Raw genomic sequence first — 19,190 nt, 5'->3', positions numbered from 1 at the left:
ATATTCTTCACTATACCACGTCTGTTGTTTACGAATATTATGCCTTCCTCTTCCCAATATGCTATGCTACGCCTGAACACTGAGATTGAGGCTGAGTATACCTCGCGACCTCCCACTGGCTCGGCGGGGGATTGTCATCGAACCCGCCGCCTTCCCACATCCTGACCCGCCAAAGCGCGATCAAGAACGGCACCGCGTCCGCACGGAGCAGCGTGTCCGCGTCCGAGCATATCAGAAACGCATGGCTCATCTTCGCGCCCCCCTTTGCGCGTTCCTTCTTCTCCTTCGGCGTCGTGTCCTTCTCCGTCGCGTCCTCCTGCGCCGCAGCGCTCTCGACCTTCCTCCGCCGACCCTCCTCCTTAAAGCGCGCCCGCCGCTCGACCTTCAACACCTCGCTCAACGCCTGATGCAGCGCCGCACGCTGCTCCCGATCCGGAAACATCGCCACGCCGTTATACAGCGGCACGCCCGCCCTCGAGAGCGTCATCCCCCCGTCGCCGCCGTCCCCCACCACCTGATACATCACGCTCGGCGGCAACGCCTTCCTGCCCGTGATCTCCTCCGTCTCGAGCGGCAGCAGCGCCATCCCCGCCTCCGGCCGCGGCCGCTTCCCCGTGTTCTTGTCCCGGTTCACGGGCGGGACGACGAGCACCGCCGCGGCGCCCTCCCACGGCACGGACCCCGCGATCGCCAGCTCGTCGAACTCGGCGCGCGTCAGGCGACGGATGAGCGGGTGGTCCAGCGCCCCACGCGGGCGAAGGGACAGCGAGGCGGCGAGGAGGCGCAGCTCTTGTAACGCGCGGAGGCGGAGGAGGTGCCCGATCTGGCGCCCCAGGAGCGCGTGGTGCGAGAGGTTGGGCGCGTACCGGCGGTAGTGGGCTAATCACGGCGAATGTGAGCCTTGAGAGGGGTGAGGGAGCGCGGCGAGGACGGAAACATACCGCGCTCGCCGAGCGCATCGACCGCGGACGCGCGGCAGACGACGTAGCGCCCCTTGCCGACGCGTTTGTTCGTGTATCTGGGATGCTGCAGTCCGTCGGGAACGAGCAACGTCGCCTCTCGCGCGCCGCGCGGTGTCGGGAGTCTCACGGCCGCGAGGCGAACGAGGAAATCTGCAGGCACGGGTCAGGATGAGCGTCAGCGATGGGAATGACGAGGGACGGACCGTTCGGTAAAGAACGATCGCTCATCATGCAGCAGCGAACGGGGCTCGCGAGCATGCGGACTAAACGAATCTCTCAGCACATGCCGACACAGAATGAGAGATGCCGTTGCTGACGATACGGATTCGACCACCATTCGCGCTCGAGCGCGCTCATCCGGTGCGGCGCCACACGTCGGGTGCGCCCGTCTGCGCCGACGATCTCGCGCTTCTGGTTCGCGTGCACGCGCACGGCGGGTGGAGGGCGTTTCTGCCGCACATAGAGCTTGGAGTTCGAGATCGGGTCCGCATCGTCAAGCAGGAGGGAGTGCGCGCGGCCGGCGGGTGAGAAGGACGGCGCAGGCAAGGGCGATGTTGAGGGGTAGCGCCAGCGCCGCTTGGGGTTCCGTCCGAAGGACGGGTCGACGCCGCCGTTGTCGCGCGCAGCGAAGGGCGTTTTTGCAAGACGGTCGAGGAGGCGGGGGAGCACGCGCGGCATGGCCGTCACGGTCCCGAACGGGGGTGGTGTCGGCTGGCCGTCACGCGTTCGCGAGCGCGTGACCCCATCCTAGGGTTGGCCGCGGCCTGTGAGAGGGCCGGGATATGTCAGGTTGGATGTGAGCGTATGTCGGAATTGCGTTCTCGTCCTCCTTTACGGCAGGCGACGCCTCGATCTTCCTCTGGCCGTGCCTATCTCGGAGCGAATGCGCGCGAAGGACGATGGCGCGAGGTCACCCGCCCAGCCGTTAGCGTGCCGCGCCGCTGTGCTCTGAAGATAACCTGATAAGTATGCCGGCCAGCGCGAGCAAGGGCGTCTTCGCTCGGCCCCTGCGCATCCTCCAGCATCTCTCGTCCTCTTCCTCCACCTCCACCATGCCAGCCCCGCTCGTCGACCCCGTCACCATCGCCGTCGTCGGTTGCGGCTCGCGCGGCAACGTAAGTACCACCCCCACCCCAAACCCGACCTCCCCCTTCTCGCGACCCGCAACCTCACACGTTCGGCATTTAGGCATACGCGCAGTACGCGCTCGATAACCCGGCGAAATGCCAGGTCGTTGCCATCGCCGAGCCGCGGCCCAAGACGCGTCGGCTCATGGCTGATACTCACCGCGTCGACCCCACCCTCACCTTCACCACCTGGCAAGACCTCCATGCTGCGTCCGCAGAGACACTCAGAACGATCGGCAAGCGTCTCGCCGACGCCGTGCTTATCACCGTCCAGGACCACATGCACGCCGAGCTCGTCGAGGTCTTTGCCGAGCAAGGATACCACATCCTCTGCGAGAAGCCGATGGCGACGAGCATCTCGGACTGTATTAAGATAGAGGCCGCTGTGAAGAAGGCGGGCATCATCTTTGGCATGGGACATGGTCAGCTATACTCCCGTACGGCTATATTCCAACCATATTGATGCCAACGTCCCCCAGTCCTCCGCTACTCGCCTTACAGCAAGGCGATCACGGAGATCATCCGTTCAGGTCAACTCGGCACGCTCGTGAACGCCGTTCACGTCGAGCCGGTCGGCCATTGGCACTTCGCACACTCGTACGTCCGCGGCAGCTGGGCGCGCGAGGACCAGTCCTCCTTCTCGCTCATGACCAAATCCTGCCACGACATCGACATCCTCTGCCACTGGTTCGCGGACGACAAGCCCGCCCGCGTCTCGTCCTTCGGCTCCCTATTCCACTTCCGCAAGTCCGCCAAGCCCGCCGAGGCCGGCGACGCGACGCGCTGCCTCAACTGTGCATACGAGAGCCAGTGCCCGTACAGCGCCAAAAAGGGTGCGTGCTGCAACGCGAATTCGAGCCGTCGCTCGTAGAGTTGACACTTTCACCAGTATACATAGACTCCGTCGCGCGCGGCAACACGGGCTGGCCCGCGTCCGTCACCGTCGACGGCATCCCCGACATCGAGAACGTGACGGAGGCGATCCGCAACGGACCCTACGGCCGGTGCGCGTACGAGTGCGACAACGACGTGTGCGACAACCAGGTCGTCAACATCGAGTTCGGCTCGGGCGCGACCGCGTCCTTCACGATGGTCGCCCAGACGTCGCTCATCTGCGAGCGCCAGACGAGGCTCCACTTCACGCACGGCGAGATCGTCGGCGACATGACGTCCTTCACCGTGTCCGACTTCCGCACGCGCCAGACGACGCAGCACCGGCCCCGCGCCGAGGGCGGTCACCATGGCGGCGGCGACACGGGCCTCATCCGCGCGTTCGTCGAGGCCGTCCGCACTGGCAGCCAGCACGAGCTCGGCACTCACGTCGGCGAAGTGCTCAACAGCCATCTCACCGTCTTCGCGGCGGAGGCGAGCAGGCGGGAGGGCCGAGTTGTGAACTGCCAGGAATTCGAAGCGAAGGCGAGGGAGAGCGTGCAGGCGTAATCCCTTTTCTTTTGGGTTTTGGTGTATCTATGTAGTTTTTGATTGGCCCATGTACTCAAAGCTCGGAATGGCATCGATCCTATGAGACGCAATGCATCCACACATTATATTACAGATGCTCTCCTACTCGAGATCCCCCTCCAAGGCCTCCTTCGCCTTTCGCTCGGCCTCCTCTTGGAGGTCTTGCGGCACGGGCGCGAAGACGCCGCCGGTTTCGTCGCCGATCCATGAGATCTCGAGCTCGAAATCCTTCCCTTGAGCATCATCGTGCACGAGGTGGATGCTGCGAATAATTAGCGCCGAGTTCACCTGCATAACAAGAAGGAAATGGCCTCACATCCTCGCCGCCTCGATGACCGCCTCCCGGGTGGATAACTCAGCGAGCTTGAGCTTCTCGAGCTCCGTCTTGGCGAGCTGGCGCCCTTTTCCCACGGCCGCGCCGTGGTAGCCCTATTCATGGACTGATCAGAGGACCGGCGTGGCGAGGACACGTGCGAGAACATACGTAGAAGACACCGCTGGGTTCTACAACGTAGAGTGCAGGCCCATCTTTGTCGATGGCAGCCAAGAGTGTGCTGATGCCGAAGGGCCGGACGGACGAGTATAGCGTATACGCCTGCACATAGAGGCCTAAGCGGCCGGCGAGAGCCTATATATGTGTTATGGGTAGGGAAGAGAGCAAGCATGAGTGACGCGGCTGTACCTTCAGAGTAGTGGGTGCCCGGTAGGTCGATCGGTAGTTGGAAGCCTCCTCGCGCGCGCGGTTAGCGATGTGCCTGCCATCTGCGAGGAGACCTGACGTTGCCTATGAATGAACCTAAGGTCAATCATCGTCCCAACCGTATGAAATGGATTCTGACCAAGCCGATGTGCTTGTCGATGGTTTGTATCCGCCTGTTGGACGCAGGTACGAGCAGCTTTGAATGCGCGAGTTTCTCGACGGCGAGCACTACACCATCCTTCACTCGTAGCCCGATCGCGGTTCTATAAGTAAGCGTTATGAGGGAAGTACACGTTCAGTACCACCAAATTACCCACCCGGAGTTCTCAACGGCTTTGTTAGCGTATTCAACCTACAAGACCATGTCAAGGAATGAGATCATCGCGGCTTCCAACATGGTGAGATGGTGTAGACCTGGAAGATGCGGCCATCAGGCGAGTATGTGCTGGCAGAGAGATCGTAGCCCGTCCCAATAGAAGTCATGTCGCAAGACTACAGCACTGCAGAGATCCCAGGTGTGGGTATGAACGGACGAGCGAAGGATGAGCGAGTGCAGGGACGCGTACGCGTGCTCCCGGACTTGGACGCGCCAGCCTCATCTCGAGCTCAGCCACCACCGTGCCGGCGTCTCTTCCACAAGTTCGGTTGAACTACCGCAGGCAAACTCTGCCGGAGAATGTCTACGGCCCACGAATGGAGCTCGTCTCTGCACAATCACCCGATCTTCACGCCGTCTAAGCGCGCTTCAGCTTCTGGAACTCGCGACCAGGAACCTCTGGAGCTCTCCACGCGCACCCTGACCAGCTTCACCGGAGCAAGCGACGATGACGATGAGTCTACGCCCATTGGAAGGAGACAAGTCATGCTTATCCGCGACAACGACCTGATTGTCGCGTCCGGGAGCGAGCTCCGCATTACTTCGCTCGGAGACTTGAAACTTGAGCAAGGCACGAGCAAAGGTTACAAGGTGCGCGCAGCCCAGCGTCCGGCTCTGGCTACCTCGTCTCACTGATGTGCAAGACGTTACACGCGCCAAACATCGAGTTTGAAATCCAACAGCTATCGCTGAACCCCAATGGCAAATTGCTGGCCGTAGCCGGTGCCCGTCAGGTCGCCGTGGTCGTACTGCCGAGAGCGGGGTATGGCAGGCTCGTGCCTACCGCTCTGGACTGCAAGTAAGCGACACGCGCTTGGTATCTTGGGATGTGCTAACTGACGCAGCTTGGCAGGTCCATACAAATTGGGACGTTCTACCATGCTACAAGAGGAGCCCCACCGATCGCCAAGGTTGACTGGCATCCATGGGGAGAAGCAGGTTCGGTCCTGATGGTGATGACGACTGACGGGAAACTTCGGTATGTCTCTGAACGCTGTCCGATCCCTTGGCATTGCTAACACGAACACAGGGAGTACGATATCTCCCTCGATCCCGAGGAACCGCAACAGGTACTGTCCTTCGTTCCTGAGAAGATAGGTGGACGATATCTTGCGCAAGATCCCTCCGAGCGCGAAGTCGCGTCCTTTACTCTCGGCAGAGGTAGAGCAGACTGGGGACCCCTGACGGTGTATGCTTTGATGAAGAGCGGAGACGTCTACGCCATCTGTCCCTATATGCCTAAAAACGCGTAAGCCGTGCCTTTGTGGCACGTTTTGGTCGTGCTCATCGCTTTCTAGCTCTGTCCCGTCGTCGTACGTGCACGCTCTAGAATGCTTTGTTGCCGCCAAGCAAGAGTTCTTGAACGAAGCACAGGACCTCGCCGCATCGACGGCAGAGCGACAACGGGAACGGTTCTCTACCGTTTACGACTATCAGTCAAAATACGTGTCATCGCTGTTGAAGCAGCTACCGCCTGGGACGGCTTTCCCTGCACCGTCCAGATCCGTTCTCATGCACCCTCCTTCCTCCTTGAAAAATCCTCCACTCCGACAAGGACCGTTTCTTCTGCAACCTGCGCCTCGAACGCTCGACGGTAGCGAAGGTGGAGATGCGACCGACATATTGTATGCGTCTTTCGGGGATTTGGATGACGACGAGGCCACCACGGGTGACACCGATCAGATTGGCGTCGTCTTGATTGCCTATCAAGACGGCAAGGTGGATGTGTGTTTAGACGTTGAAAAGGTGGAAGCGAAGTGGCAGAACAAACAGGTACAATACCGTCTGCAATACTCAACCCTACATTTTCGCTCATTACCAATCTGCAGTCCAAGCGGCCTGAACTGCCTATGCTCGCTGTTTACGAATCTATAGACCTCGGGACGGTGAAAACGCTTTCGGCGACGGAGCCCTCAGCCTTGGATCTGGTTTCAGGCAATCACCCTGTCCTATACCCCGATCCGATGCACGAGGACACTATTTACGTTTACCACGCATTTGGCGTACACTCACTAGATCTCGGACCTGTCTTGACCAGTTTGGAAGCCGCTGTTCGGGACGACGGATCCGACACGGGGAACGCTTTGGAGTGCTCGCGGGGCACTGACGTTCGGCCCGTTGTGAGCACCTTCTCAGTGGAGCGCAAGTCGTCGAACCCGGTGACGGCGGTGGCTATCCCGAACGACGTCTACATGACATACAGCATCTTCGTCCTAACTTCAGCTGGACGAGTAGTATCGTTCCCGCTCACCGTGCGGTCGGATCACCCGACTCCTTCGTCAGCCACGGAAACGACAGCTCAAGACACGAATATCGACGATCCATTACCCGAACCCAATGGTCCGCCCGCTTATGTCTCGCTGTTGAGCAAGGAGCCCTTCTCCGAGCCGCCTATACTATCACGGTCCGTATCTGGCCTTCCCTCCAACCCCCGACTGGCCTTGCCCAAGGGGAGTCAAGACGAGTTCGTCCTCACGCCCGACACCCTGCGGTTCCTTGGCAGCACCGTGGAACAATTCCGGAGCCAGATCCGCGATGTACAGCTCGCGCACCAGGCAGCTGAAGGCCGCGTCGGACTGCAACAGCAGGAGTTCGCGCGGCAGCAGGCAACGTGCGGGACGATGCTGGAGCTCGTAGAACAGCTCAAGGGCCCTCGGCAGTTGGCCGCGAGGGAGAAGCTGGCGAGGCTTCAGGACTCACAGCTGGGTCTGATTTCGCGCTCGGACCGCGTGCTGCAGGCGATGATGCAGAAGGTCTCTCCAGAACTGAGCGAGCACGAGATGAAGTGGTTTAAGGAGCTCAGTCGGATGAAGGAGGAGGTGAAAGGCGCCGGGCGCTTCGACCAAAGCTCTTTGGCCGCCCGCATAAAACTCGTGAGTGTAACAAGGGCCTAAACTTCAGAGCTGCTCTAATCCTCTTTTCCTCTAGCTCGAGCGGGAATTTACACGCCTAGGTCCGAGCTTGAAGGAGATGCACCAAAAGGAGGTGGAACGAAAGAAGCTAAGCCGTGCCGACGAGCTGGGAACCACCCAGGCTTTCGAGCTGGGAGAGCGATCGAACGCCGAGTGAGTGTTGTCATGCCGCTGTTGTGAGATTGTTCACTGACCACCCTTCAGCCGTACAAGGATAGAGTCATTACAACGTCAAATCACTGACTTGGCGTCACGGTTGGATGTCAGCCTTCAACGACCGCAACCGTTATGTTGACGCACTTCGTAACTCTTTCCTCACATGTTGACTGCGCAATAAATTACTTGTCGCAAATGGCGTTCGAACTTCGAACTTCGAACTTCGATGGAAAGGACCATGCGGTCTAGTGGAACGATGTATAGTATGTAGTAGTCTTCTGCCGAACTTCCGCGGTCAATATGGCAGCAGCGACCGTATTGCAAAGATTCAACGTGACCGTCCTTATATACACAACTCAGTAGCATCCAAGCCCGTCATGATCCGCTCGCCTCCCCTTCCAGATCCGAAGGCGGGACAAAAGGCTGCGGACACCCGTTCGCCACTTCCACGCCAGCGCAAAGGTGTACAGGCTGAGTATCGCCAGAACGAGAATAAGCAGCGCCGCGCCGAGCACCACCCAGGTGCTGATCCAGTCCACTCTCGTCTCTGTGAACACCGCTTGCGTGGTATAGGTAGTGATAGCTATTGCGAAGGCCACAATTGCCCAAGCCAGCAAGACCAGCGGTAGGCTGAGCAAAATGGCATGGCCGTGCAAGCCGAGCGGATTATGTTCAGCGTTGTAGATATAAGAATAAGAGCTGGACGGCCCCGTGTTGGAGCGATGCCGCCAGACGCTGATGTCTACAGTAAGACAATAGCCGTACGTCAACCAGAGAATAACCACGTACCAGAATGAACCAACTATCATGCTGCCAAGGCTAGCGAATACGCTGATGATAGCGGCAGACCTGCTGGCCCTTCCTATCTCTGGCAATGCCAGAAATGATATCGTAGCTCTGTGCCGATGCCCATGAGTACTTTCTTGAAATGGGCATGTCGAAACAAGCTCACGAAAGGAGGACAGTGGCCTATTCATTGTTATGTAGCGCCAGATGTTCCGGTTCAAAAAAAAAAACTCACAATTAGGATGAAATCCGAGTATTCCCGAACGAGCTGCTCGATGAACAGTGCCCAGCTTCGCTAGAAGAGGTATCAGTGACAACATCATTGACCTTTCGCAAAAAAAACGCACATGTAGATTGTTCAAGCGGCCCCGATACTCGCGAGTGCTATTCAGCCGAGCCAGGTACGCCCAAGGAACACCAAAGCACAGCCCGTTCATGAGGAGTCCAAGTAGAACCCCTTTCGCAGAACACCCAGCGCTGAGGCCACTCGAAGTGCCTTCCCCGGCTGCTCGTCTGGGTGCCGTGAGGGTTCTGAAGTCGACACGGGTTTTCAAGCCGTAGTCAATAGCCACTCGAAACGCGTCTGTGCAGAGCAATCACTAATCGGGAGGATACTTGCTGCGAAAGAACGCGACTTACTGACTTCCCGGAGGATCCATGATAGGAATACGGTACGCGCCGGAGAGTCGTTAGTCCGAATGCCTGCGGAAAGGACATTGTGTGAATGGTGAAGCGCCAGGACGTCAAGAACGTATACCAACCATCAGGATCTCGTAGTAATCGCAGCAGATCCTCGCATTCGGCTTTGGAGAATGGTACATTACTATATGGTGCCGATACAATATTGTCTAACCTTGGTTGTTACCAAAGCGCATATGAGACGGGGTCAGACACCCACCGACGCAGTACCATGTCAAGGCATCCAGGGCATCCGCTTGCGCCCTTGTTGGAGTCTTCACATGGGAAGGGTGCCTGTTCAAATAAGTCCCTACATGGCAGCGTCATTGGCCAACGCAAGAAATGCATCATCGCATGTGAAGTGCCTACAGTACAACCGTTGTTGCCGCGTACCTATAGCCGAAGTGGTGAGCTGAGCATGAATTCCTGCTACGTCGCACGTACGCATGTAGATGTCTGGTTGCGTTCGACCATCAACCTCGGACGAATCATATGATGCGATGCACTCCTGGTGGTTGATATACGTGCAGAAGAGAGATTCAGAGTTTCCAGTCGCCATGTATCTGTTCAAACAGTATAGAATGGTCAATAACCGATCCTGCATAGGAAGGTAGTTGCTTACATCTCTAGGGAGCCCAACTCCTCCGACGCTGCCAAGCCCAAACAGCCTGAACGCACTCTTTCGTAGACATCTGGTATACGTAAATCTTCTTCCGTTACAACACCAAGGTTCGGGTTGTGAAAGTAAATCCATCCTTCAGGATGAGCGTGCACAACCCAGCCTTCTGGAACGACGTTGGGCGCCTTCAGGAACGCTGTAGATACGGCAGTGGAAAAGCTTGTGTCCATGCGACTGGTACAGTTGGGCTGAGTCGTTGGCATTGTGTTGGATGGAGTATGATCGGCGCCGCAGGGCGCTGTTGGTAGGGATATCTGTGAGGGAGCGCGTGAAGATCATTGCGATGGCGAGAAGACAAAGACGCGTTGCTAAATTTGGTAATACGCGCCCCTCCTTTGCGCGTCGCCAACCTCGGACTGCGATGAGCTTCTTCAACAACGCTGCGAACAACACTGGCAATGCGCCCGGCGCTACACAAGGCGGTGGCCTCTTTGGAAATGCAGCCGGAAGTACCACGGGCAATGCAGGCGGTTCCAACATATTCGGTGGTGGCAGCGCGTTCGGAGGCAAGTCACGTCTTCACGGCTTATGACGCCAGCCTGACACCAACCCTCCAGCCAAACCTGCGGGTGGAGGGGGTATCTTTGCTGGGGGTACAACTACGGGAGCAGGCGGGGGAGGGTTGTTCGGCGGAGGTAACGCGCCAGGACCTTCGAACAACGCGGGCGGTGGCTTGTTCGGGGGAGGCGGCGCGGCTGCAGCGACACCTGCGGCACCTGCAGGCGGTCTCTTTGGCGGCGGAAATGCTGCGAACCCAGCGGGAGGTTTCTTCTCGAACGCAGGGGCTGCCGCCACACCAACCACGGGGGGCGGTCTCTTTGGCGGAGGCAACAATAACGCGGCTCCTGCAGCCCCAGCACAGGCCGGAACGGGTCTGTTTGGGAACTCCTCCTCGACTACAACAGGAGCGGCCGCCCCTGCTGCCGGAGGACTATTTGGGAACGCTTCTTCGAACACGACTGGAGCAGCCGCTCCTGCTGCTGGAGGACTGTTTGGGAAGCCGGCTACACCAACAACAGAAGCACCGAAACTGAACCGTGAGTTCCGGGTGCTTCGCACAAGCTCGTTCTTTGACGCGTCTTGCAGTATTTGGGCAACCAAGTACCGCCGCTTCTGGTAACGAAAACACGCTCCGTCTTCTAGATACCGTGCTCATCCTTCCTTATGCTCAGGTTCGACAACGACAACGAACGCCGCACCCACCGGCGGCTTGTTCGGCGCCCCGAAACTAGCGGAGACGCCAGCGCCTGCTGTTGGGGCGGCTGCGGGGACAGCAGGCGCAACACCCGCGGCAGGTGGAGGTCTTTTCAGCGGCGGCTTGTTCGGCAAGAAACCAGACGCGCCTGCAAGCACGACAACGCCGGCAGCAGGCGGAAGCACAACATCTCCATTCGCTGGCTTTAGCTTAGGCGGCAACAAAGACGCCAGTGCTTCAAAAGATGCTGCGCCCGCAGGTAAGCGAGGAGAACATTAAATCTTGAGCGACGGGTTCACACACTTTGCAGCTCCTACTCTCGGCGGTGGATTATTCGGCAGCGCTGCTGCGAACAAGGACGCTACAACAGAGAAGAAGGACGGAGCTCCCGGTATGTGCACGTTCTCGCGTTGCCACTTATTTCATGGTTTATGAAGTTGTCTCCAGCTGCGCCCGCGTTCAACCTTTTCGGCGCCGCAAAACCTGCAGACGCCGACAAGAAAGATGCCACTACCTCAGCAGCTGGTGCAAAGGAAGGTGAGAAGAAAGACGCTGCAGGTGCGTTTTTACAATTGCGCTACAGCTAGGTTTTTGTGCTTAACAAAGTCTTCAGCACCGGCAGCACCAGGTGCTTCGGCCCCGGCCAGCAACGCTCCCCCATCTGTGTCTGTCCAGCCACCTTCAATACTGCGGGGGAAAACTATCGAAGAAATCGTCAACCGATGGTCGACCGAACTGGAGGCCCACGTTCGCGATTTCCACACTTTCGCCAGCGAGGTGGCGGTCTGGGACAAGTCGCTGATCGAGAACAGCAACAACGTGAGTTCGAGTGCCTGCCATCGCTGTACAACCTGGACCTCAATGGCTATCAGCTGGCCGCACTGTACGGCATGGTGCTTGCGGCTGAAAGAGAACAAAACGAGATCGACCAAGCGCTTGACCATATAGAGCAACAGCAGAACGATCTCTCAGCAACGTTGGAGCATTACGAGAAATCTGCGCAAGAGATACTCGGCGGCCACGGTGGCAGCCTCCGGGCACTAGACACTGGGCCCGCTGACACCGAACGCGATAAGAAGTCCGTTTTTGGATACCTTCCAAAGATAGCGTCCAATGACTGACGACTGTTCGTGGTATAGCTACGTGCTCGCGACAGAGCTCCATACGCACATGGAGGACCTCTCCGAGACTCTGACGAACATGATCGACACGGTCAACAGCTTGACTAGCCCGTCATCTGACAGCAAGGAAGCTCAGAACGGAGCGAGCGACGACCCCATGGCCCAGATCGTGCAAATACTAAGCAGCCATCTAGAAAGCTTGCAGTGGATAGACGGCGCGGTCAAGGAGATGGAGGGCAAAGTCACCGACGTGGAGAAACGGCTGAAGGAGGCTGGAGGGCCTGGTGTAGGATCTGGGGGTCGCAGGGGATACGGGCTCAACCGATAATTGGATTCGGAGTCCATGTTGTGCTCGGTGTCAGTGTGCGATGTCTTGTGTCTGTATCAAGTTGGAGGCTGTATGATGCGATTTAAGTAAGTTAGCTCCATAGCGGCGAACACGCATGTCACGGCATGTGGCGATGCCCCCCGCATGCTTGGCCAGGTCGTGCACAGGTGTTTTGAGGCCGTTTGCTGATCACCACACGGCGACCGTTCCTGTACTCGGCAGCAGCGATCCCTTGAATGCAATCATCCTCGTTTTAATGGTTGTTGTCAGCGTCATGGGTCCTGAAGATTAACTCGTAGGAAGGACGAGCTATTGTGTGTAGGCTTGTCACGCCTTGCACTCGGCGTCCGATGTCCAGGTACCGGCCCTTCTAGGCTCGTAAACCGCCTCTATCTTTTCCAAGAAGATAATCGTTCTTGAAGATAGAGGCTGGTACAGCATATGGGGGCCGCCGCGGGAGGTGGTCCGTGGGAATCAGCTGAGTTCGAATTGCGTGTCGGCGCTCCTCTCTGGAGTCGCTCCTTCTCCTCGCCTCCCGCACAGTTTGGCACCCGCCGCGCCTTGCACTCTAATATTCATCTAATCCTAACATACTCGCATGCTATAACTACTACGAATCCGGCGGAACTTGATATCTATGTGAGATCGCCGATATCCTGTCATATCAACCGACAGCGGCACACATACTAAATCTGTGCCCTAGTTTGTCATGTCTGCACACGATGTAGGCATGGATAGCGATGAGGAGCCGCACGATCTTCCTTCTCAGCAACTCCGTGCATCATCTGATTCCAGCACCCAGTTTTGCCCCTATCCTGCACATCTCCAGTTCATAGGCTCTGGGAACACTGTTCCTCGTCCACCTAGGTTTTCATCCGACCTCGGGACATCTCCAGAAACACCAATACATGCGGCTAGACTCACAACTCCCTACCAACCTCTTGGAAACCTGCACCTCACGCCTGGATCTGGTTCATTCACGTATGGCACTCTCGCAGTCGCAAGCCCCCTCTCTACAATCCCATACAACTCCGCAAGGCTGGTTCAGACCATTCCGACAATCACTGCGCCACCTCCTCGTATATCACCTTGGGAAGATGCCGAAGATCGATTCGCCTCAGGCATCTTCAATGACATTAGGGTTCCTGCCGACATGTCGCTCCGCCACGCGCATCTATGGTACCGCCATGTACAAGTTGAAGACAGGATTCTAGTTGTATTACGAGCGATGCAGCGTGCGGGGTTTAATAGCATTGGTGCCTTTCTCAAGGTCTATTTCGAAGATGAGCCGCGCGTGCATCAAACCGTCATCCAGTCAGTCGGTGCCTTCCTGCAGCAGCAGAACCGAGACATATCCGAGCGCCCAATAAATATCATCCGCATGATTTACGACCACCGGCAGTCCCAGATCCATGTCAACAACCGTCCGCAACCGATGGATATGTTTTTTCTTCCGAAATACGCGGTGCCCCCTTCGCGGCAGCTGGAGGCACCGATCACTTATTCCGCCGACGACCTCCGACTCATTTCCACTCGCAACCACATGAAAGCATGGGCCGTGAGCGAAGTACTGGCGATGGTCGATCACGAAGCGGACGATCTGCTGGACCGGCGTCATGGTCTCATGCTCCCCCGTAAAGAGCATCTCACTTGGCGACATCTCCTTGACTTTGATCTCAAGTCAGTTCAGGAGGTGATTGCATTCAATGCACCGGTTCTATACTCAACCCTTGCAACCATGAGTATTGGCCAATCGGCGAGGAAGCGGCTGCATCAGGTGGATGGACGTGCAAATGAGAATTTGGCAAATGTAGATGTAAACGAAGACTCTGCTAGCACCCCGGCTCCGCAATCCCATTCTGCCGCTCAACGTGATCGTGCAGATCGTAGCCCATGGCTGGTATGTTATTTTAGCTGATTTCGCAGCGTAATCTCAGATGTTTGTAGGCCGTCACAGTGTTGATACTCGCTGGCCTCTTCTGTCGTAACCAACGCGCAAATATATTTGCCACCATCATCGGGATTGTACTGTTCTCGTGCAATGCTCACCGTGATATCTATAAGCTGCTTGGGCAAACTGGACTCTCCATTGGCTATAGCACGGTTCTTGCAAAGCTAGAGGATCTTGCGGATGACGCAAAGGCCAAGATTTCGCAATTGGGCGATGCAGTCGAGGCAGGAAGTCAACATTGCCTGATGGTCTTCGATAATGTTAATAAAGCACGGCAAGCATGGCGTCAGGTCCTCGGAAACGAGAACAAATTGCGGAGCGGGACTGCCGCTGTACTTGTGACCATGGTAGATGTCCCACATGGAGCATTGGACATGGCACCCGTGCGCCAGGCAATCGAATCCCGAAAACACAGTGATCTATGCGTCAGCGAGCTCCTCTCCGATATTGATTGGGAACATGTGCGCAGCGTGGCAATCGGAACTGTTCTACGCGTGTGGGCAAAGCATATACCATCCCTGTCCAAATTTAGACCCCAGATCGAAGCACTCTTCTCTGGACCTCTTTGCGTACATGCTCTCCCACTGCGGAAGACCAGCTATCAGACTCTCCGGACCATGGATCTCAATGAAGCGAAAACCACAGGCACAGCTGACGTCCTACGCAATATTATGAACCAGCTTCGTATCACAGCTGCATGGTTATGCATGCAGCTTCTACTAGTCTGTGGCGATCAGCTCAGTATTGACCGTGTTCGCAAAGCAAAGAGATACCTTGCAAAGACTGCAAACCCAGCCGTTGGGTTGCAATGGGCGCTGCCTGTGATACAGTTGTTCCATATGAAATGGGCGCTCCTCAAATGCATATTCAAGTTACACTGGTGGAGAGGTGATATATCAAGCGGCACCTTCGGACTCCAACACGATGCTTCCCTTCTTGGACGTGACAAGTTCAATCCTGATCGCTGTGACTTTTACGATGGGCACCACATTGTCGAAGATATATTTGAGGCCTTATGTCTCGATGTTCTTCGGTAAGTCGTCATTTAATGTCACAGACATGATGGTGTAGATTAATATTACACTGTCATCAGTATACTGTGCAGTGAGACGAGGTCCGGGTGTCGTCAATATCCACCTACAATGCACATTATTCCGCTACTCAACTCATACTTTGCCAAGGACGGAGTGCTGGAGAAGATCACATTCGATGAGCTTTCACAGCTTGCTAAGAAGACATACGAGCGCTACTTGACCACTGCTGCATATGAAGATGCCATCGGTCTCACTGAGCGCAGTAATTCCATGGGCGATGATGAGGTTGTAGACATAGAAATACCCGTGGTGGAGCCCCCAAATACCCGAGTCGAACACACTGGTCGGATCTCTACTGGCCGGCGTACACGCCGTGGAGCCCAACCCACAATTCCAGGCAATGATGCACAGTTTCGAGGTGATCGATGTCTTGCAAATACAGTCCTGTTTATGAGGCTATCATTCTGGTACCTCGAGATCAGTTCTGGAATTGCGGAAGGAGACATTGGACGGGTTCTTGAGATCCTGAAGGTACAGTCTCTTGGAATTTTCATTGGGCTGATGGGATAAGCTTACTTACAAATCGATCACTCAGATCCTGCGGTTCTCATTCTGGGGTGCTGGTGCAACCAATTACGGCAATGAGCTACTGGAGCTGGCATGCAATTTCCTCCGTGAATATCCACCCGACCTTATCACTACTCTAAAGAATAACTGGCTCGTCAATACTGCGGGACTTCCTGGGCACTGGCATGAACTCGATCTTCTCATGGAACATTTGGTATACCTCATCAAGCGGCTCTACAATTCCAAGAATCATGGCTTTGATTCGAAGTTCCTTGCTGAGAAGATTAGTTTGAATATTGCCGGCTTTCGTCAAGTTCGAAGCAATATACGATCATGGTTTGGCCTGAAGAAGAACAGCGGTCGACATGCCGCGGTCTCGGCAGAAGATGACATCAACAAACTTGGTGCTCACTATCGCAAGGAGTCGGTTCTCACCTTCCAAGCCGGAAGGGAACAGGCTTATTCTGTTCCCGACGAATTTGCAGCAGGTATCGAGAAGCTCCTGGGTGGCGGGCTAGATACCTTCCTTCAACGTACAATGCTCGATATAGAGGTGTCTGGCGAAGACAACAAGGACTCAGAGGTCGATGAATTGGAGCTCGAGGAACAGAGCTACACTGCAGAAGGTCTGTATGAACCTCCAAGTGTACTCTCTGTGCATGAAGGGAAGATGTTCCTTGAGCCCTTTGTAGGCGCTGCATGCGGCTCAGCTGATTGATATTGCAAGTATTGCGAAGTCTTTAGTGGTACTAAAGGTAGCGAGTACAATTAACTATAGCGCTGTAGTTACAGTACAATATGTTACTCAATATGCGGGGCAACATTCATCGGTGGTACATTCTCCTTTTGAAGACGGCGTGCACGTTTCGCAGGCCTGCTCGGAACGACCGGTGACGGGGGTCGCACAGGCTTCTGTTCCGGCATGACGAACTTGATGCGTGGATGAGCTGGTGTGTTATGTATCGCAAGAACTTCATTTGAGGCGTCCCCTTCGCTACGCTCCTTGATGACGTCTCCAAAGCCCTCTAACGCAGCTGAAACAAAGCGAAAGAGAGCTGCACCGTGCTCGTCAAGATGATCCCATCCACTGACAACGATGCAGAACCGTTCAAAGGTCGTGCAGAGGTGGACTTTTTCCGCAAGCTGTCGCAGAATATTCGTTGGGAAGAACAAAACAGATGGATATTCAAGCCGGTCCCCTCGAAGCTGACCCCACGTACGACCGCGCCAGCCTTCCAGCATGCGAATCAACGACGCTCGCATCTGAGGCTCAAGAGCTTTGTAGGTCCCATCGGAACGCAGCGGCTGTGAGTCGCTGACCCTGGCGGTTTCTAAACGCTCCTTCCAGCACGCTACAGCCGTAGCGTCGCACTCGAATTCTGGACTTGGTGCATGAAAAGCGCAACAGCCATCACGGATGGCAAACGGTTCATCATTGGCGGCGAGATTCGACTGGCGCGGACAGAACTCTTGCGACGAGTTGAACCATTGAAGCATCTGCGGGTCGAGTTTGGCGCGTCGTGCAGCATCTGTTTTCTGTTGCGCTGTGGTGATCTCGTTCTCCGGTATGATGCGGACCCATGGAGGTGCGAATGTATATGCCACACCAAGAGATCCATTGCGAACTGCACGGCCAATCTTCTGCATTTGGGCAGCAAAGGAGGGCGGGCGATCCTTCTGAAAAGCAGGTATGCCGGCAATCACGACTCGTGTAATGTTTGGCGCGTCAAAACCGTACGCGCAGGTGTCCGTACATACACCTATCCTCAGAATCTCGCCGCTTTGGATGTCCTTGATGAATTCTTCGCGATATGGGCGTTCAAAGAGTGAATTGTAAAGCTTGATGATTGACCGGCGATGGGGCACATGGAGGGGAATTAGATGGTCAAGGAAGACCATAATACGCCACCCGAGCTCGATCGTCTCCGCAAAGATGAGCGTTGTCGGGATGTCTGTCGGAGCTGTCATGTCACAAGGTATGAGGAAGCTGAGGTCGAGGAATTGGTAGCCGGTGTATGGATGTTCGAAAAAACGTGGAATGTACTTGATGTTTGGGCGATCGATGGAGTACCGGGCGTTGACGAAAGAACTCGGGTGAAATCCCAGCTCTTTGCGAATGATCGCAGCCTCGGAATGTGTCGCTGTACCGGTCACCGCTGCCCATGTCACGGAGGTGAAGAGTCGGGCCCGCATATGCTTAAGGGCTCGATATGCGGTACACCACTCGCCGAACTGCTGGTTAACGAGCTGGGCTTCGTCGACGAAGAACCACCGAATCTGACGTTTGAACGTAGCTTGTGAGAGATACTGGTTTATTCGCTGGTGTTGGAGCATCTGTGGACTGATGGAGATGACGCGGATGCCGGGCGACTCAAAGGCCTCCTTGAAGAGGTCCTGACCCGTGTCACGAGCGTCACGAACGGTATCTTCGTTTAGACATAGTGAATATAGACCTCGAGACGTTGCAGATTTTGCCTAAGAGATGGGTGAGCTGTGTAGTCCGTGCCAATGAGTCATACTCACATGCTGTTCACCCAGGAGTTTCGTCGGAATCACAATAAATGCGATCCCAGTTTCCTTCCGAGCTTGTGCTGCAAGCAAAGGTGCATGAAGAACCGTTGTTTTTCCTGTCCCGGTAGCTGTTACCAGCATGAGATCGCGTCCGGCCATGAGATCCAAGCCGTGGTCCAGTTGAAATGGGCGAACAGAAGTGATATTGCATTTTTCCTTGAGTAAAGATTCCAACCACGCGCGCGAGTCAGCTCTAAGGGCTGCCATAGATCATAAATATAAATAGATAGCAAATCAAGGACCTCCGGAGGCCCTGGTGTATGTACAGGCAGTAGAGACCGAAGAGGTGCGCGACGCGACAGGACGCGACACGGCTTGCTTGATCGCCCGTTGATTGTCGCGGAGCGAAAATCCACGTGTCGCGAGTTCCCACGGACCACCTCCCCTACGACCGCCGTACGCTGGACCAGCCTACGGCCCTTCTTGCGGGTTCAGAATCAGGCCGCCATCGCTGCGTCAAACGATATTCCACTCTGGCGGCGCGGACGGCTCGATTGGTCGCAAGTCCAGTCGGACTGACCCGGTCGTTCCCAAAATAGCTCGGGCCCATCCATCCTGGACGAGTGGCCGCCGAAGAATTCACCGG

General features: G+C 56.1%; 8 protein-coding genes across 8 annotated transcripts; 4 read left to right on the top strand and 4 right to left on the bottom strand.

Annotated features, from left to right (window-relative positions):
* Nucleotides 1-32: 32 nt before the first annotated feature.
* On the bottom strand, nucleotides 33-1,640 carry PUNSTDRAFT_142555 (uncharacterized protein; the record flags this gene model as incomplete). Its single annotated transcript, XM_007382025.1, has 4 exons — nucleotides 33-879; nucleotides 942-1,112; nucleotides 1,166-1,225; nucleotides 1,280-1,640. The coding sequence occupies 4 exons, from the start codon at nucleotides 1,638-1,640 to the stop codon at nucleotides 62-64; spliced, it is 1,410 nt and encodes a 469-aa protein (XP_007382087.1). The 3' UTR covers nucleotides 33-61.
* Nucleotides 1,641-2,014: 374 nt separating this feature from the next.
* PUNSTDRAFT_65114 (streptomycin biosynthesis protein StrI) lies at nucleotides 2,015-3,529 on the top strand (the record flags this gene model as incomplete). Its single annotated transcript, XM_007382024.1, has 4 exons — nucleotides 2,015-2,077; nucleotides 2,151-2,511; nucleotides 2,569-2,922; nucleotides 2,979-3,529. 4 exons carry the CDS (start codon nucleotides 2,015-2,017, stop codon nucleotides 3,527-3,529), a joined length of 1,329 nt encoding a protein of 442 aa, XP_007382086.1.
* Nucleotides 3,530-3,652: 123 nt separating this feature from the next.
* Nucleotides 3,653-4,733, bottom strand: PUNSTDRAFT_132660 (N-terminal nucleophile aminohydrolase; the record flags this gene model as incomplete). Its single annotated transcript, XM_007382023.1, has 7 exons — nucleotides 3,653-3,812; nucleotides 3,867-3,979; nucleotides 4,035-4,178; nucleotides 4,233-4,334; nucleotides 4,390-4,513; nucleotides 4,568-4,602; nucleotides 4,665-4,733. 7 exons carry the CDS (start codon nucleotides 4,731-4,733, stop codon nucleotides 3,653-3,655), a joined length of 747 nt encoding a protein of 248 aa, XP_007382085.1.
* A 130-nt stretch (nucleotides 4,734-4,863) lies between these two features.
* PUNSTDRAFT_100184 (uncharacterized protein) lies at nucleotides 4,864-7,998 on the top strand. The gene is made up of 8 exons (XM_007382022.1): nucleotides 4,864-5,217; nucleotides 5,271-5,425; nucleotides 5,480-5,605; nucleotides 5,657-5,875; nucleotides 5,925-6,399; nucleotides 6,456-7,499; nucleotides 7,555-7,691; nucleotides 7,743-7,998. The coding sequence occupies exons 1-8, from the start codon at nucleotides 4,927-4,929 to the stop codon at nucleotides 7,831-7,833; spliced, it is 2,538 nt and encodes an 845-aa protein (XP_007382084.1). The 5' UTR covers nucleotides 4,864-4,926; the 3' UTR covers nucleotides 7,834-7,998.
* A 52-nt stretch (nucleotides 7,999-8,050) lies between these two features.
* Nucleotides 8,051-10,040, bottom strand: PUNSTDRAFT_142552 (uncharacterized protein; the record flags this gene model as incomplete). Its single annotated transcript, XM_007382021.1, has 11 exons — nucleotides 8,051-8,429; nucleotides 8,484-8,591; nucleotides 8,647-8,663; nucleotides 8,716-8,775; nucleotides 8,828-9,063; nucleotides 9,120-9,182; nucleotides 9,242-9,328; nucleotides 9,379-9,468; nucleotides 9,528-9,551; nucleotides 9,603-9,721; nucleotides 9,781-10,040. The coding sequence occupies 11 exons, from the start codon at nucleotides 10,038-10,040 to the stop codon at nucleotides 8,051-8,053; spliced, it is 1,443 nt and encodes a 480-aa protein (XP_007382083.1).
* A 158-nt stretch (nucleotides 10,041-10,198) lies between these two features.
* Nucleotides 10,199-12,545, top strand: PUNSTDRAFT_125356 (uncharacterized protein; the record flags this gene model as incomplete). Its single annotated transcript, XM_007382020.1, has 9 exons — nucleotides 10,199-10,352; nucleotides 10,395-10,874; nucleotides 10,924-10,953; nucleotides 11,010-11,291; nucleotides 11,343-11,423; nucleotides 11,480-11,590; nucleotides 11,646-11,851; nucleotides 11,905-12,110; nucleotides 12,172-12,545. 9 exons carry the CDS (start codon nucleotides 10,199-10,201, stop codon nucleotides 12,479-12,481), a joined length of 1,860 nt encoding a protein of 619 aa, XP_007382082.1. The 3' UTR covers nucleotides 12,482-12,545.
* Nucleotides 12,546-13,211: 666 nt separating this feature from the next.
* Nucleotides 13,212-16,751, top strand: PUNSTDRAFT_64567 (uncharacterized protein; the record flags this gene model as incomplete). Its single annotated transcript, XM_007382019.1, has 4 exons — nucleotides 13,212-14,381; nucleotides 14,429-15,465; nucleotides 15,526-15,997; nucleotides 16,062-16,751. 4 exons carry the CDS (start codon nucleotides 13,212-13,214, stop codon nucleotides 16,749-16,751), a joined length of 3,369 nt encoding a protein of 1,122 aa, XP_007382081.1.
* A 272-nt stretch (nucleotides 16,752-17,023) lies between these two features.
* PUNSTDRAFT_28559 (P-loop containing nucleoside triphosphate hydrolase protein) lies at nucleotides 17,024-18,781 on the bottom strand (the record flags this gene model as incomplete). Its single annotated transcript, XM_007382018.1, has 2 exons — nucleotides 17,024-18,508; nucleotides 18,557-18,781. Coding segments are annotated over 2 exons (1,710 nt in total), but the record flags the coding sequence as incomplete, so codon positions are not given.
* Between the last annotated feature and the right edge of the window lie 409 nt (nucleotides 18,782-19,190).

This window comes from Punctularia strigosozonata, assembly GCF_000264995.1.
Source record: "Punctularia strigosozonata HHB-11173 SS5 unplaced genomic scaffold PUNSTscaffold_4, whole genome shotgun sequence".
NCBI lineage: Eukaryota > Fungi > Basidiomycota > Agaricomycetes > Corticiales > Punctulariaceae > Punctularia > Punctularia strigosozonata.
The sequence above is the reverse complement of the archived record's forward strand: the minus strand, read 5'-3'. Positions and strand labels throughout refer to the sequence as shown.

Coding starts and splice junctions, on each gene's coding strand:
- PUNSTDRAFT_100184 (XM_007382022.1), top strand. CDS start 4,927: ATGTCTACGGCCCACGAATGGAGCTCGTCTCTGCACAATCACCCGATC. Junction 5,218..5,270: donor GCACGAGCAAAGGTTACAAG/GTGCGCGCAGCC, acceptor CTGATGTGCAAG/ACGTTACACGCGCCAAACAT. Junction 5,876..5,924: donor CCCTATATGCCTAAAAACGC/GTAAGCCGTGCC, acceptor ATCGCTTTCTAG/CTCTGTCCCGTCGTCGTACG.